This window comes from Eretmochelys imbricata, chromosome 2, assembly GCF_965152235.1.
Source record: "Eretmochelys imbricata isolate rEreImb1 chromosome 2, rEreImb1.hap1, whole genome shotgun sequence".
Lineage (NCBI taxonomy): Eukaryota > Metazoa > Chordata > Testudines > Cheloniidae > Eretmochelys > Eretmochelys imbricata.
Genome location: NC_135573.1, coordinates 246,535,893 through 246,549,061, shown reverse-complemented (window position 1 = coordinate 246,549,061; position 13,169 = coordinate 246,535,893). Strand labels below are relative to the sequence as shown.

Here is a 13,169-nt window from a genome sequence, read left to right as displayed (position 1 = left end):
TGTATGAGAGAATGTCCTGTAAAGCTGATGAAGCAAAAAATGTCCTGTAAAACTGATGAAAGTGAAATGATATCTTTTAAAGAAGCTAAATCGTTTTGATTCATTACCTACTTTCTTCTGGTTTACTCACCTTCTTTCAGCAAAGCAGCTAAAGGCCTTGGTAGCAGAACTATTTGTATTATGAACAGCACAGAGAAATCCCACTGCTCAGAGTGTGAGAAAATTGCTTGTCCCAAAGACATTACTATCTAAATACATAAGACATAGAGTGGGAGAAAAGTACTAGATATCCCCATATTGCAAATGGGCCGATGAAACAACAAGAGATTTGTCTAAGGTCAATACAGGAATTCTGTGGCAGAGCTTAGAATTGAACCTAGATCATTTAAGTCCTTGTCCAGTGCTTTTACCACAAGAACACCCTTCCTCTCTTGAATAACTGTCACATTTGTGTATACAGAGAAGTATCCCAGGTCATCTGTTTGAATTCAGTTCTGAATACTGCGTAAAGAAATGTGTTGCATTTACTATGGAGAGAAGTGTCTTGATGAGGAGGGAGGAAAGGAGATGTATTAGAAATAATGAGATGAAAGGAGAGAGGAGATGGATGATGGGTGGCCAGGATAGCTAACTGTTCAAAGTGAATGTTTTTTGAAGTTTGGCAACCCGTTTTGTTTTGTATGTATTTAATTTGATACTTTGTTTATTACAATTGGAGAGTGCTTCCTGTTTTAGGTAATAACCACATCTCAAGCAAATAAACTCTTCAACTTTTTTTATTCATTTTTTGTACTTCCAAGGTATGACTGCTTCATAAACTGGAAACACCTTAAGCTATAACATAATACACACACTTTTAATTTATAAAACCATTTACATAGGAAAAAACAAGCAGCATCTTGGTATAAATTGCTCTCTAGCAGAAAATAAGAAATTCATTTAACCCAGCAGGTTTGATATTTCTCCTTTACAGAGAAAACAGTGTGAAAATGAAGCCTTTATTATGTGTAAAATACAGCCCAAGAGTTTTCTTGCTTGTGTTTCACATTACAAATACCAGTTTTCCTCTGTACTGGAGAATGGGAGAACTGTTGAGATTGAGTTAAGAGATTGAAATTGGTGCTGTCGTTTCCCTTTTACAAGGGGAGGTTTAGTCAAATTGTTTATACCTTTGAGTTGTTTGTTGAAACCTGTTTAATTGAAGATGCCAGATTACTAGGTGAAAAAACTTTCTGAAAGAGTAAACATCTCCTCTCCTTTAAGTTAGGTCTGGGAAGCTACACTTAGGTTTCAGTGCCACTCACACGTGTGTTTTTGCTGAAAGTTGGGAGAATAATTTTCTTATGGTGATTAACCTGGGTAGGTTTTGGGGAAAGTTGGTGAGTTTTTCCCCTTTTTTTAAATAGGTATTTGAATGAAGAGAATTTAGACAGCATTAAGGTAGCATAAAATGATACAACAGGAACAGTGGGACAGGAGACTTGAACAGAGTGAAGGTAATGCGGAGGAGTAGGAAGAAATGAACAGAGAGGTAGGCAGTGGATAGCTGTGCAAAATCTTGAAGCTGAGAATGAGGAAACTTTGATGTAGACGCTGAAAGAAGACCAGTGAAAGACTTGAGAGGGAGAGGTGTTAGTTGTGGAAAAGAAGATTTTAGCTATGGCATTTTTCATGAACTTGAGCAGAGCAAGAAGGGGCTGTACTGGTCAGTAGGAAGCAAGAATTTTAGCCATGGAGGTGTGAATGACTGAGATTTTGAGATGTCAGGAAATCAGATGTGACTTGCTTACAGCCTATATATATATAGGGAGAGACCGGAATAGAATCACAAGTTGAAAACTTGGGTAATTAGGAGGATGGTGATATCAAAGGCTGTAGATGAGAGGAAAATGGAGTCTGGTTTTCAGCTACACTATGTTTGGGCTGGTGCAGAAACATTACATGCAGGGATGTTGGCTCCACTTCTGTTCTTTCTTTCAGTTCAACTTGAAAGTTTATCTTGGACAAAGAAAATAAACTCCTTTCTCTTCAATTTAATTTCCAGTTATCATAATGTTGCATTATTTGGAGTGCCAACACTGCTGGAGAATGTTTTGTTAAAAGCAAACTTTCCTTTGGAATTTAAATAAAAAAAAAAAATCTCATGCAGCCGGGAGGGTGTGAGTTGACAGCAGTTGAACTTGAGATTCCAAGAAGTCTTGGGGTTTCAGGCTTTTAATTATTACAGCTAAAATTACTTGAAGAATTAATGTTTTTACTTTTGCCCATGTATCTGCTGACTTGCTCTATTAAAAATGTAATAAGAAATTAAAATGTATGATGTTGTAAGTTTTATAACTTGCTAGGTATTGAATAGCTTTATTTAAACAAAATACCAGTTAAAAAATTCAGGTCACCACAGTAAAGTCCCATATTTTGTCTTACTCTTCAGCATCAGACTAAGTGAAAATATAAGCATGCTACAGTAGAAAAATAATTTAAATGCTCTGCTAACAAACTAATGTTCAGAAATGATTTTTTTTTATTAAAACAAATGTCTTTGGTGCTCAGCACCCCAACATTCATATTATATCATAACTGCAATATTTACAGAATTAACTGCCGATAGTTTAAGAAGTAAACTTAAAACTTGGTATCAGTGTTAACATTTTTTCCCCTCTAGGATACTAAACTTCCTTCATCTGTTCGGAATACACTTCTGGAGCTTTTTGGGCAAATAGAGCGAGAGTTTGAAAACCTTTATATTGAAAATTTGGAATGTGAGTATGGTTTTCTTATAATTTGAAAACAACTATAAGGAATTAGATTATAGTAGAATTCATTGTTGTCATAAAATACTCTGTATGCTAGAAAGTAATGTACCCTTATTTAGGACTTTTCATTGTGAAGGATTTACAAACCGCCTAAAATCATATCCCTAAATTGGAGTCTGCCCCTTTTCTGAAAAAGTGCCTTGGGATCTTTTCCACAAGGAATTAGGACTCCTGTGGTGTCTTACCTGAAAGATAGAACTCTGACAGCATTGTGCTCCTAAGCACCATACTGGGGAATTGTTTCAGTATTGACTCAAAGGGAAGCCTGCTGTCTCCCATTATCAGCGCTACAGCTTCCTGCATGACACAGGTGTTATTAGAGGTCTCCAATCAGGGTATTAATTGGATGTAACCCTGATTAGGTTGTGAGATCAGATGGGATTATAGTTCTAGTATGTCTACAGATCATTATTTTTTGTTAGTGTGGGCTACTTTAGTAAAGAGGATTCACAATACATATATTAGCATTATTCAATACCTGGGGTTTTCTGATTAGTTAGTATATATTATACACACACAAAAATTAAAAGACCATTGTTGCAAAGTCAAGCACTCAAAAGTTGGGAAATGCCTAGGGTCTGGTTGAAAAAAGTATGTGATCATGTAATTTAAGACTGTATCATAATGCATATACACAAGGGCTCAAATTAAGCTTGGACAGCAAACCTTAATTCTGATATTTCCTAACTTTTGAGTGTTCAACTCTGCAGCCTTAAAGTTCTTTGAACACTGTGTGTGTAATTTCTTGGTATTTTTAAAAAGCAAACAGAAAAAAAAATCTGGCATCTAGTAGACACCCACATCATTCATCAGCAGTGTTGGAACCTTCAGAGCCACCACACACAGCTTTGTAATTAGGAGTAACTGGTAGCAATAGTAGATTGCCATCCTCTGTGCGAATTAGCACTAGAGGGGAATATGGGACATTTTGCCAGTGGATTTTGCAGGTATTTGCTGACGACAGGGGAATGATGGGACCAGGCTGTCTTGGGTTCCATTCCAGACTCTGGAGGGGACTGTGCTCTTCCATCTTTTCCCCCACAGAATGACCCCATCTGTCCCTGTTCCAGTTCTCTCTTTCCCACCCTGGCTCTGTGTCTCAGTTCCATTCTACTCATCTAGCTAGTCCCACTCTCCACTCAGGCTTCTAATCCCAGTCCGTCTCTTTGCCCAGTCATTCCTAGCTCTTTGTCTCCAGCCCCAGTGCCCAGCCAGTCGCAGTTTCCCCTCCCAGCTCTTCATCTGATCTCTGTCCCCGCCCTGGCCTACCATTACATCCCATGCATGTTCCCCATCCCCTCTGGCTTCCCATGCCAAAGCTCCGTGTCTAATTTCAGTGTCCATCCCGCCCCCTCCACATACACATGCTCCTGCACCCATTGTCACAGTCTCCTTGCCCAGGCTCTCTCCCCAGTTACTCATTTGATTTGTCTCCTCTTCCACCTACTGGCTCCCAGTCCTACTCTCCTTGTCCAGCCAGTCCCTCCTCCCTTTCCCCTTGGGCTCCTTGTGCCAGTTCTACTAAACCAACAGGTCTGCTTTGTCTCCCTCTACATTCAAATCAACCAGCTTCCTCCTCCATGCTGCCTGAGCCCAGCAGAGTGGTCATTGAGAGCACAGGGGAGAGAGTGTCCCTGATCTCAATTTAGGTGCGCAGACCTGGCACAGCCTCCAGCAACCCAGAGCTGTGGTTTCAGGGAAAGTCCTGCTCAGTTCTTGGCTGGAGACTGCCCATTGTGGATGGAATCTTCAGGGAATTTAGCTGCTCAAATCTAGGTTTCTATTGAGTATGTGCAAACTTGCTATTTTTTTTCAAATGCCTGTAATTTGGCCAGATGTTGATGGATTTTCACAGAAACAGCAAACTGTACATCCCTGGCACAAAGGCCACTCTGCCAAATTTCAAGTCTCTGCTCTAAAATACAGGGGTAAGAGCTTTTAGAAGAAAAAGTTCTCATAATTGATCTTGTGCAAAACATATTTTTCCCTGGCCTTGTTCTCTGAAGTGGCTGAACCATTTTGGCTGAAATTTTCTAATAAACTTTAGCCTGAGGCAGACACCAGGCATGGAAAACTTCAGCCAAGCAATTAAGTTTGGCAAAGGTATAAAACATTGAAAACTGTGTGTTTTATCATAGGAAGTATTGGGTAACCTTAGTGGTGCTATCAGCCCTGCTTATAAAAAATTGTATAGTACAAATGGTTAGTATGGGTGGTTTAGAGAAGTAATGGTAAAAGTAAATTGTGCAATACTGTATGTACGCAGTATCGGAGGTGCTGTTGAGATTCTCATTCATGTTGTGAACATAGTTTTTTATGCTTACATGCAAAAACTACTTCTGTATTACAGTAAATGTTTATGGAACACTTGAATGAAACACATTAAATGTATAGTACAAACATCGAATTCTTCTTTTAAAAATAAGTTAATCTTAATTAAGATACTTCTAGGAATAAAATCAGTTACTCCTGGGAGAACTCGGTGCCAAAAAATTAAAAATTCTGTGCACAATATTTTAAAATTCTGCATATTTTATTTGTCAAAATAACACAATACAATCACACCAGTTTCAATTATTTTTGGTCATTTATTTCAAAATACCTGTCAGCGAGTATGTCTGTAACTAAAGAGCCAACAAAGGGTCAGGGAATGTTTTTTGACAAATAGATTACTTACTAGGCATATTAACACAGAACTCTTGAGTAATAATTCATTTTAAACTGTTATACAGAACAGTTTTTCCTGCACTCCACAGAAACAGAGCAAAGGCTGGGGGGAGTCAGGGGTAACAGAAGTGCTGAGGGAGAGAGAAGTAAATTGCTGGGAAGGAGCCTGGGTGTGAACTTGGAGTGTTTGGTATGGGTGGGAAAAGTATGGAACAGGTTTTTTGTGGGGGCTGAGAGGGATTGTTAGGGAGCTTCTGGCTGGCCCCAGCCTCTCCCATGTGTCCTTGCACCCCCTGTCCACATGTCTCTCCACCCCCAGTCAGACACCCCATCTCCATGTGGCTCTGTGCCCCCACCCAGGCACTCCCCCCGTCCCTATGTATCCCTGAACCACCTCCCCCGTCCCTATGTGGACCTGCACCTCCACTCCCATTCAGCCCCTGCCCCAGTCTGTCATCCCGCACTAGCCCTTATGAGCCCCTCTCTGACCCCCCCCCCCCACCAGCACCCCCACGCTGTCTGTCTCTCCTTAGCCCCTGTCTCCTGACCTGTGAAGAAGTCTCTGCAGGCTCTTTCTCTTTCTTGGCAGACTGGGAGCTGCTGTGTTCTAGTTCTACAGCGCCCTATGGTGGGCAAAAGGTGGAACTGCAGTAACTTTTTGGCAGAAGCTTTTTTTGCGCAAAAAATTTAAAATATGCGTGGCTCATTAATTATGCGAATGCACAGTAGCACATAGTTCCCCCAGGAGTAATGAGTGTTCTTGTTTAATCTTAGTAGCTTCAATATGCTGTTGTCCTACAGTATCTTTTTGATTTTCAGCAATGCACTAGCTTCAAATCAATAGCATACAGAAGGAAAAACTCTGCTTTATAACTTAATAGAACCTGGAAATGACTTGCTAATTGTGGATGAAATAACTGCTATGAGGCCACAGACTTACATTCACTTCCCAAATTTCCATTTTTTGAGTGGAGTTTTTGATGCATGAGTTCTACACACATTACAGGTATTGTCCTGTTAATGTTCGGTCACATCAGCTAGCAAACTGTAGTGAGAAGTGATAAGACTATTTGGCAAAGTTTCCTTGGAACCTGGGTCAAGGTTTATCTTTGGTTGGGAAATTCAGCATGACATTTTTTCTTTGTTTAGAACATGCAGACTGCTTTTATAAGAATATAATAAACTATTCTTGTGACTCATAACATAAAATAGGTGACTTAATACCACGAAATTCCTTAGAGTACAGTATTTTAATGATGTGCTTTTAATTGCTTATTTATATTAACTTTTTTTGCTACTGTTAGTACGTCGAGAGATCGATACACTTAATGAGCGCTTAGCAGTTGAAGGACAGACAATTGACGGAGCTGAACTGAGCAAAGGACAACTGAAAACAAAAGGTAAGATAAATATTAACAAATATTAGGTTTTCTGTAGCTTGCTTTTCCTACTTAGCTTAACAAAATTTACAATTTAGTTAAAGGGAATTGATACCATTGCACAAATAAGTTAACAAACTTATTACCCGAAATATTTTCCTTTGAACTTATTTGTCTCAACAGCCAGTCATAGTACCAGTCAGCTTTCACAGAAATTGAAGACCACTTACAAGGCATCTACCAGCAAGGTATGAGACAAACTAAACCTCTCCTTAACGTTCATGAGACTAACGTGGCTGTTTCTACGTGATAATGTATTGTATGTTAAGTGGTATAATTTCATTTGTAAATAAACATGCCTAGTAAATAGTATCTATCTTGGATTCAGCAATTATCCCTCACTTCAGAAGTGATATACTAAGCTTCTGGAAAATATGATTAAGAAAGCTAATAGAAATTGGAGTATGGGATTTTATGGTAGTGTAAACTACAAAAGAGTTATTTTCATGTTGAAAATACAAAATTAACTGTTAAGTTTTGACTAAGGACTTCTTTGAGAATGACCTCTAAAACTATCCTTAGAAGGCCTTGCAGCTGAATTGATTTAAACTGGTTGATTGTCTATGTAGTGTGGTTTTGAGCTTTGTCCTATCACAGGTTGTCTATTCTTGATCTTCAAGTTCCCAACCTCTCTATCATGCTCCTTTCCAATAGGCAGATAGGAACCCCTTCTTGCACTGTGTCTCTTCACAGTTGCCACAGTCTTACCATTTATGTCCCCACGTTGACATTTCTCTCCATTTTTGGTCTTATTTTTCTGTATTCCTGTACTTTTTTTTATCTACCCGTCTTTTTCTCCCTCCCATTCCCAAACCACTAGATGTCTACACACTGCTCTTTTTTGCTTGGCGTGAGGGTCATTCATTGGTCGCTTCATGGGGAAGGGCAGTAGAGGTGTTTGCAATGAAAAATGGTGCCCGACCTTGTAGATTAAATACTTGAACTGTTCCCATGGTTAGCTCCATTATGTGCTGCTGTGGGAGTATAGAGGCATTGTGGGAGATTTTTACAGGAGCCATTTACTGCTCTACTTGGAAGTGTGGAACATGGATACAGTATGGTGAAGCAGACCTAACCTTATGCACCTTTTTCAGGCCCCACTCTCTTCTCTGATCCCTTTTATGCCTTAGAATTAGTCTGACAATCTCAAAGGCCTGCCAACAATCTGGGAAAACATGAGTATAAGAAAGTAAATGCTAAAAATTAACACAGTGCTAATTTTTTGGGTGATTCAAAGTTAATATTTTGTATATAATCTAGATAAATAAAAAGTAAGGAGATGCACTGGGCTGGCTTTAAAGTCTGTATTTAATGTGCATGGATTTCTTTAGACAAAATTCATATATGGGGAAACAAAAGGATAAGAATGAGGTATTTTTTTTTATTATTTATTCCAGTCTAACAAGTTTATTCCCTTACTCCCTGAAGACTTTTATAAAGTTCCTATTGTTGTGGACCAGTCTGCATGTACTAATGTGATGAGCATATACCCCCATTTTTTGTAATGCATAAGTTACAAATTCATTAACGAGGCTAGTTAAAATATGGGCAACATAGGATTAATTGTACAGCTATTTTGTAGTCACAGAATAGTACTTTTCATTTCGATGAATATGCAGAAATTACTGTTTGTAAAGCAGGTGTTGAATACTTATCTTCTCTTAATTGCTTGCAATGTAGCACTCAAATTCTTTCCCAGGCAAAGCAGGTGGACCTCGCAACTTCTACGTGGGAAGCTGGGAAATATGGGGTGGAGACTCATGGGTAACTGCTTTGCTTCCCAGTGTGCCAATATGCATGTACAGCTAAGTAGTGGCGAATGGTGGAACATGCAGAATCTCATAATTTTTCATGGGTATCATATCTGTCAACTGTGCCATGGCAGAAGACTTCGCACTCTTCATTGTTACTCATTTAATGCTCTTGCTTGTATATACAAAACAATGAATCAGAAGAGTAAAAAAGGCTGCACTGGAGGTAGCATCTCTTCCCACTGTGTTCTGCTGAGTTTAACCTCTGCAGTTTGTGGGAGTGTGCTCATTTTGAACAGTCACTTTTCTGAGTGGGAATGTAATCACTCTTTGGCTTCTGTAAAACAAAGAAACTACAATGCTCTTAGAGACAGAAGTTCAGGAAAGATATACAGAATAATATCTGTAAAAAATAAAAAAAATTAAAGTTAAATAAAATTCTCTTGCACTCAAACTCCTTAGGGGAATCTGCCAAAGAGCTGTAGGATAGCAACTGCATGGCTAAGTCAGAGGGAATGGAACCTCAATTTTCCACTTTAAGTGTCAGACTGCTGTATTGGGCTTGACTGATCAGGTTCTTCATTCTTCTTTCTACTGATGCTGTAGTGTAGTTAAGTGCCATTTTGACATCCGCCTTTCGAAATGGAAATAACTTGTAACTGGCTTGATATTAAGACGTCAATACAAGATCAAGAAGGTGAAAGTGAGCAGTTCTATGAAAGAAGACTTTATCTAAAGTATCTTAAATAGCAAGTGACAGGGCATATTTTTAATAGGTAAATCTTAAATTAATATCCATGTAAGGTATATTTGAAAGTTTTCTCTCGTGAAAGGGGTTTTTAATCGATTCAGTGGTATTTGAATAACTTTTTTGCTTCCTCTTTGCACCGTAGTTCATGGAGGTGGAAGTAGTAGTAAAATATTCCAGTAAATAAAATCACCTGTGTTTGAAGTGGGAGAAAGCAAAGGAAAACAGATTTCATTTGTTATCTCTCCTGTAAAGATATTTGTTTCAGAATTCTTATTCCTGAGTTTTAGCTCCCAAATGTGGCACAGTAAAAACTGCCCAGGCTTTAGAAGTTTATCACTAAGTCAGTAATAGTGGTCTTGGGTGCAAGTCAACTATCAGTGTTGGCCACACACCCAACTGAGGAGAGTCAGCTACTGTGTTTGAAAATTACAGTCAATTCTTAATTGGTGGTGGTGCGGTGCTGGGAAGGCTCCTTCCAGAAAACTAAGACAATCCCCAAAGAACTCCTGCATAGAAAAAATCGTGGCTCAGAATCACAAACTTAGAATTCAAACATAAACACCACCTGAAACAAACCCATCAAATCTGTGGGAAGTGGATCGGTGAATTTCTGCCAAATGGTTTTCAGAGAAGCAGTATTACAAGGTAAATAATTAGCTCTTCTCTATGGGCACCATTTTTTACATAATTCTTACTCTTGAAGAGTGAGTAATTTAAGGCTTTTTCTAACAGAAGAATATAGCATTGACTACTAAAAAGGGCTTTAAAAATGAAGGCAAATGCCAGATGCTCAAACTATGATGTGTCTAAGTACATGGCTTGACAAGCCTGCCTTGTTGAAGCTCTTTTCCAGAGAGACTTTAATGACAATGGGAAGAAAATGCATAAGAACTTAAACTGACAGAATCATTTTCAAAAACTGAAGATAAAATAACTTTGCCTAGGTTACTTTGTAATGGCATCTTCAAGGGGGCAGTGTGGGCTCAAGAGCCGAAAGGTGTGTGTATATATGTAACTTTGAAATAATAAACAGTTGAGAGGTATGTTAGTCCTTTTTCTGTAACTTCCTTCTACTATTCTGCTTTGCATACATGGCTCCATTTTGTTTTAAGGAGTATATTAAATCTGAAAGCTGCATTTTAAGATTGTCTTGAAGGTTTTTTGATTAATTCTGCAGTATGGTTAAACTACTAATCTCTACCTTGTTTTGTGAGGATTAACCTGTTTCCTTTTAAATGCATCCTTAAGTGATTGTTGCTTCTGTTGATTTGAAGCTGTTCTGTTTATTAACTATTAAATTTTGACTTTATAGAGGATTTCATCATTAGAAGACAACATGCAAAAAAACCTTGGGAATATTTTAATTCTCAATATTCTTCCAGGCTTCTTCTGTTTTTATGAAGTCTCTTTCCTGGAACAATTTCACTTTGTTTTATCACATGATATTTGAATTCCATGTCTTTGTCTAGTTCAGTCATTACAGATTAATAGGACTTCATTCTTAGTAATAATATTTTTCCAGAGTAAAACCTCTGATAGAGGAAATTCTTTGTAGCTGAAATGTAGGATTATTTAAGATCCTATTTGCTTTTAATTCCAGACATTTTAGGGTTTCAATTAACCAGTGTCTGACTACATAACTTAAAATATCTGTTCATAATTATAATTTTAAGAATTTTTTCAGGATATATTATTTACAGAATTTGTACCCAACTTTGGGGTGCCATCTTCCTCATAGTATACTTGTTAAATGAGCTCCAAAGTTTGTGAAAATGAAGGAGTAGTGCCTACATCATAAATGAGCGAAGCTTGTTTTTTATCCACTTTATGTTGGGGGATTTTCTGTTTGTACATGCTTAGTTTCAGCAAGTCTCTGTCATGCTCCGGCAAGGCAAATTTTATTTTTATCTTGCTTCCACTTCCCTTTGATCTGGAATTTATCCGATTCAGATACCCTAATATGGATGGGTCACCACTGTGTTCAGCGTTCCTGCACTAATGTAATCATTTATTTTCCTGTAAGATGGGTATTTTTTCTCTTGGTTCTGTTATCTGCTTTCTTGTTCTGTTAATACTTATCTAAATACTAATTTTGATTTAATAAAATGTTCTTCTTAACAGCACTGAATCTAAGGGAATGTGACCAGCAAGTGGCTCAGATATAACTTTGTTAGCCTCTGATTTTTTGGCACTTTTGTGAAAAATGCTTCATTATCATGCAAATTGAACTGCCTGCATATGCTTCCTGGTTAATTCTTATATACTGCAAAATGTTAAAGACTTGAAACTAATTGAATTGTTTTGCAATTTTGAAGAAAAGTGGCTTAACATTTTTGGAATTTTTTTTTACGCATTTTTGGCAGCTCTACATGTTGTATGGAAAACAAATTTTCCCAGACTTATATAATACAATACAGTTCACATCAGACAGCAAAATACGAGCTACCCTCAGGCACATACCCATTTGTGGGGAGGGGAAGGGAAATTCTTATAACCAAGGACCTCCTACCAAACTGAATGGAAAATGTAGACATTGGGCCAAATTCTGTTCTGTGGTATCTGTGCCATCTCATTTGTATTGCATTATTCTAACCCAGGACAAAATGTGTCCCATTGTCTTCATAAGAAAACATTGAGAGCATATGCATCAAAAGACTTATTTTCCTGAAGTTAAAGGTCAAGAAACTCTTGATAAATAATGAACTATGAGAAAAATGTTATCTATTTATGTTAACAAAGGCTGTGCATAGTGCCTTTTTGGGGGTGATTAACAATTATCTGCCGATTGATAGAAAAAATAAATTGTTCTTTCTGCTATTATAGATTGTATCCAGTTTCAAAACTACAACATCGAGGGCAATCTGTCAACTGGTGAAGGAGTATGTTGGCCACAGGGATGGTATTTGGGATGTCAGTGTCACGAAAACTCAGCCCGTGGTGTTGGGGACGGCATCTGCTGGTAATGTTTTGTTTTAACTCCAGTATCTCTCACATGTTTGTGTTTAGATTTAAAGCATAAGTGAAAGCTTAGTTGCATTCTATATATGAGAATGTCTTCATGGGTCTTTTATTTTAGATCTTGATTTAATTGCATTTGTTTGGCTAACTGTCCTTTCAAATAGTTTATATAGTTATCCTGATGATAGATTTATATTAAGGAGCTTAAACTCTCTAAACAAAATGAAGTGAATGTCTGAAATTCTGTTTAGCCTGGATATATGTGGGAAAGTTCAAGTATCCTAGTTGCGTGTTAGCCTTCAGTCCTGAGTTAGCGGTGATCCACTTACAATTTAATGGCAATTCAGTGTGCTAAAAGGAATGGATGTAGTATCATTTAGGGAGCTCCTTTTTTCCCTTCTTTTCTCAAAAGTCCCATAAGGTAATTTTGGGTGGTGTTAACTTGGAGGGTACTCATATGGGATACTACAATTGGGGGAGATAGGCTATATGTACACAGTTAACAATAGGTCGTGTCTGGTTCTGTGTGTGTTTAATGAGCCCTTTGGGAAGCAGTATCATTAATATCATTAATGACACTTCTCTTCTTTGTTTCTGTGGGATCCAGAGGTGCAGTAGTGATTGCTTCCATACATTTAACTGTATGGTGTCTGAGGCATACAGTTGAAAGTAATCCAGGTTTTTGATGCTACCTAAGCATCTAGAAGCAGCTGAAGATCTGTAAGGATCACAGATTGAGGACCTCATTAATGTATATTGTCCCTCAGTTGCGAGGCAGATACTACAGCCG

At 38.0% G+C, this 13,169-nt stretch overlaps 1 protein-coding gene across 2 annotated transcripts in view; it reads left to right on the top strand.

Annotated features, from left to right (window-relative positions):
• WDR37 (WD repeat domain 37) overlaps positions 1-13,169 on the top strand; it is a 68,265-nt gene that overhangs the window by 15,638 nt on the left and 39,458 nt on the right. For both annotated transcript variants that reach the window (XM_077808331.1, XM_077808332.1), the window contains 4 exons: positions 2,663-2,759; positions 6,785-6,880; positions 7,043-7,107; positions 12,245-12,380. In XM_077808331.1, coding sequence (XP_077664457.1) covers positions 2,663-2,759; positions 6,785-6,880; positions 7,043-7,107; positions 12,245-12,380 — 394 coding nt within the window. The remainder of the gene's footprint in view (positions 1-2,662; positions 2,760-6,784; positions 6,881-7,042; positions 7,108-12,244; positions 12,381-13,169) is intronic.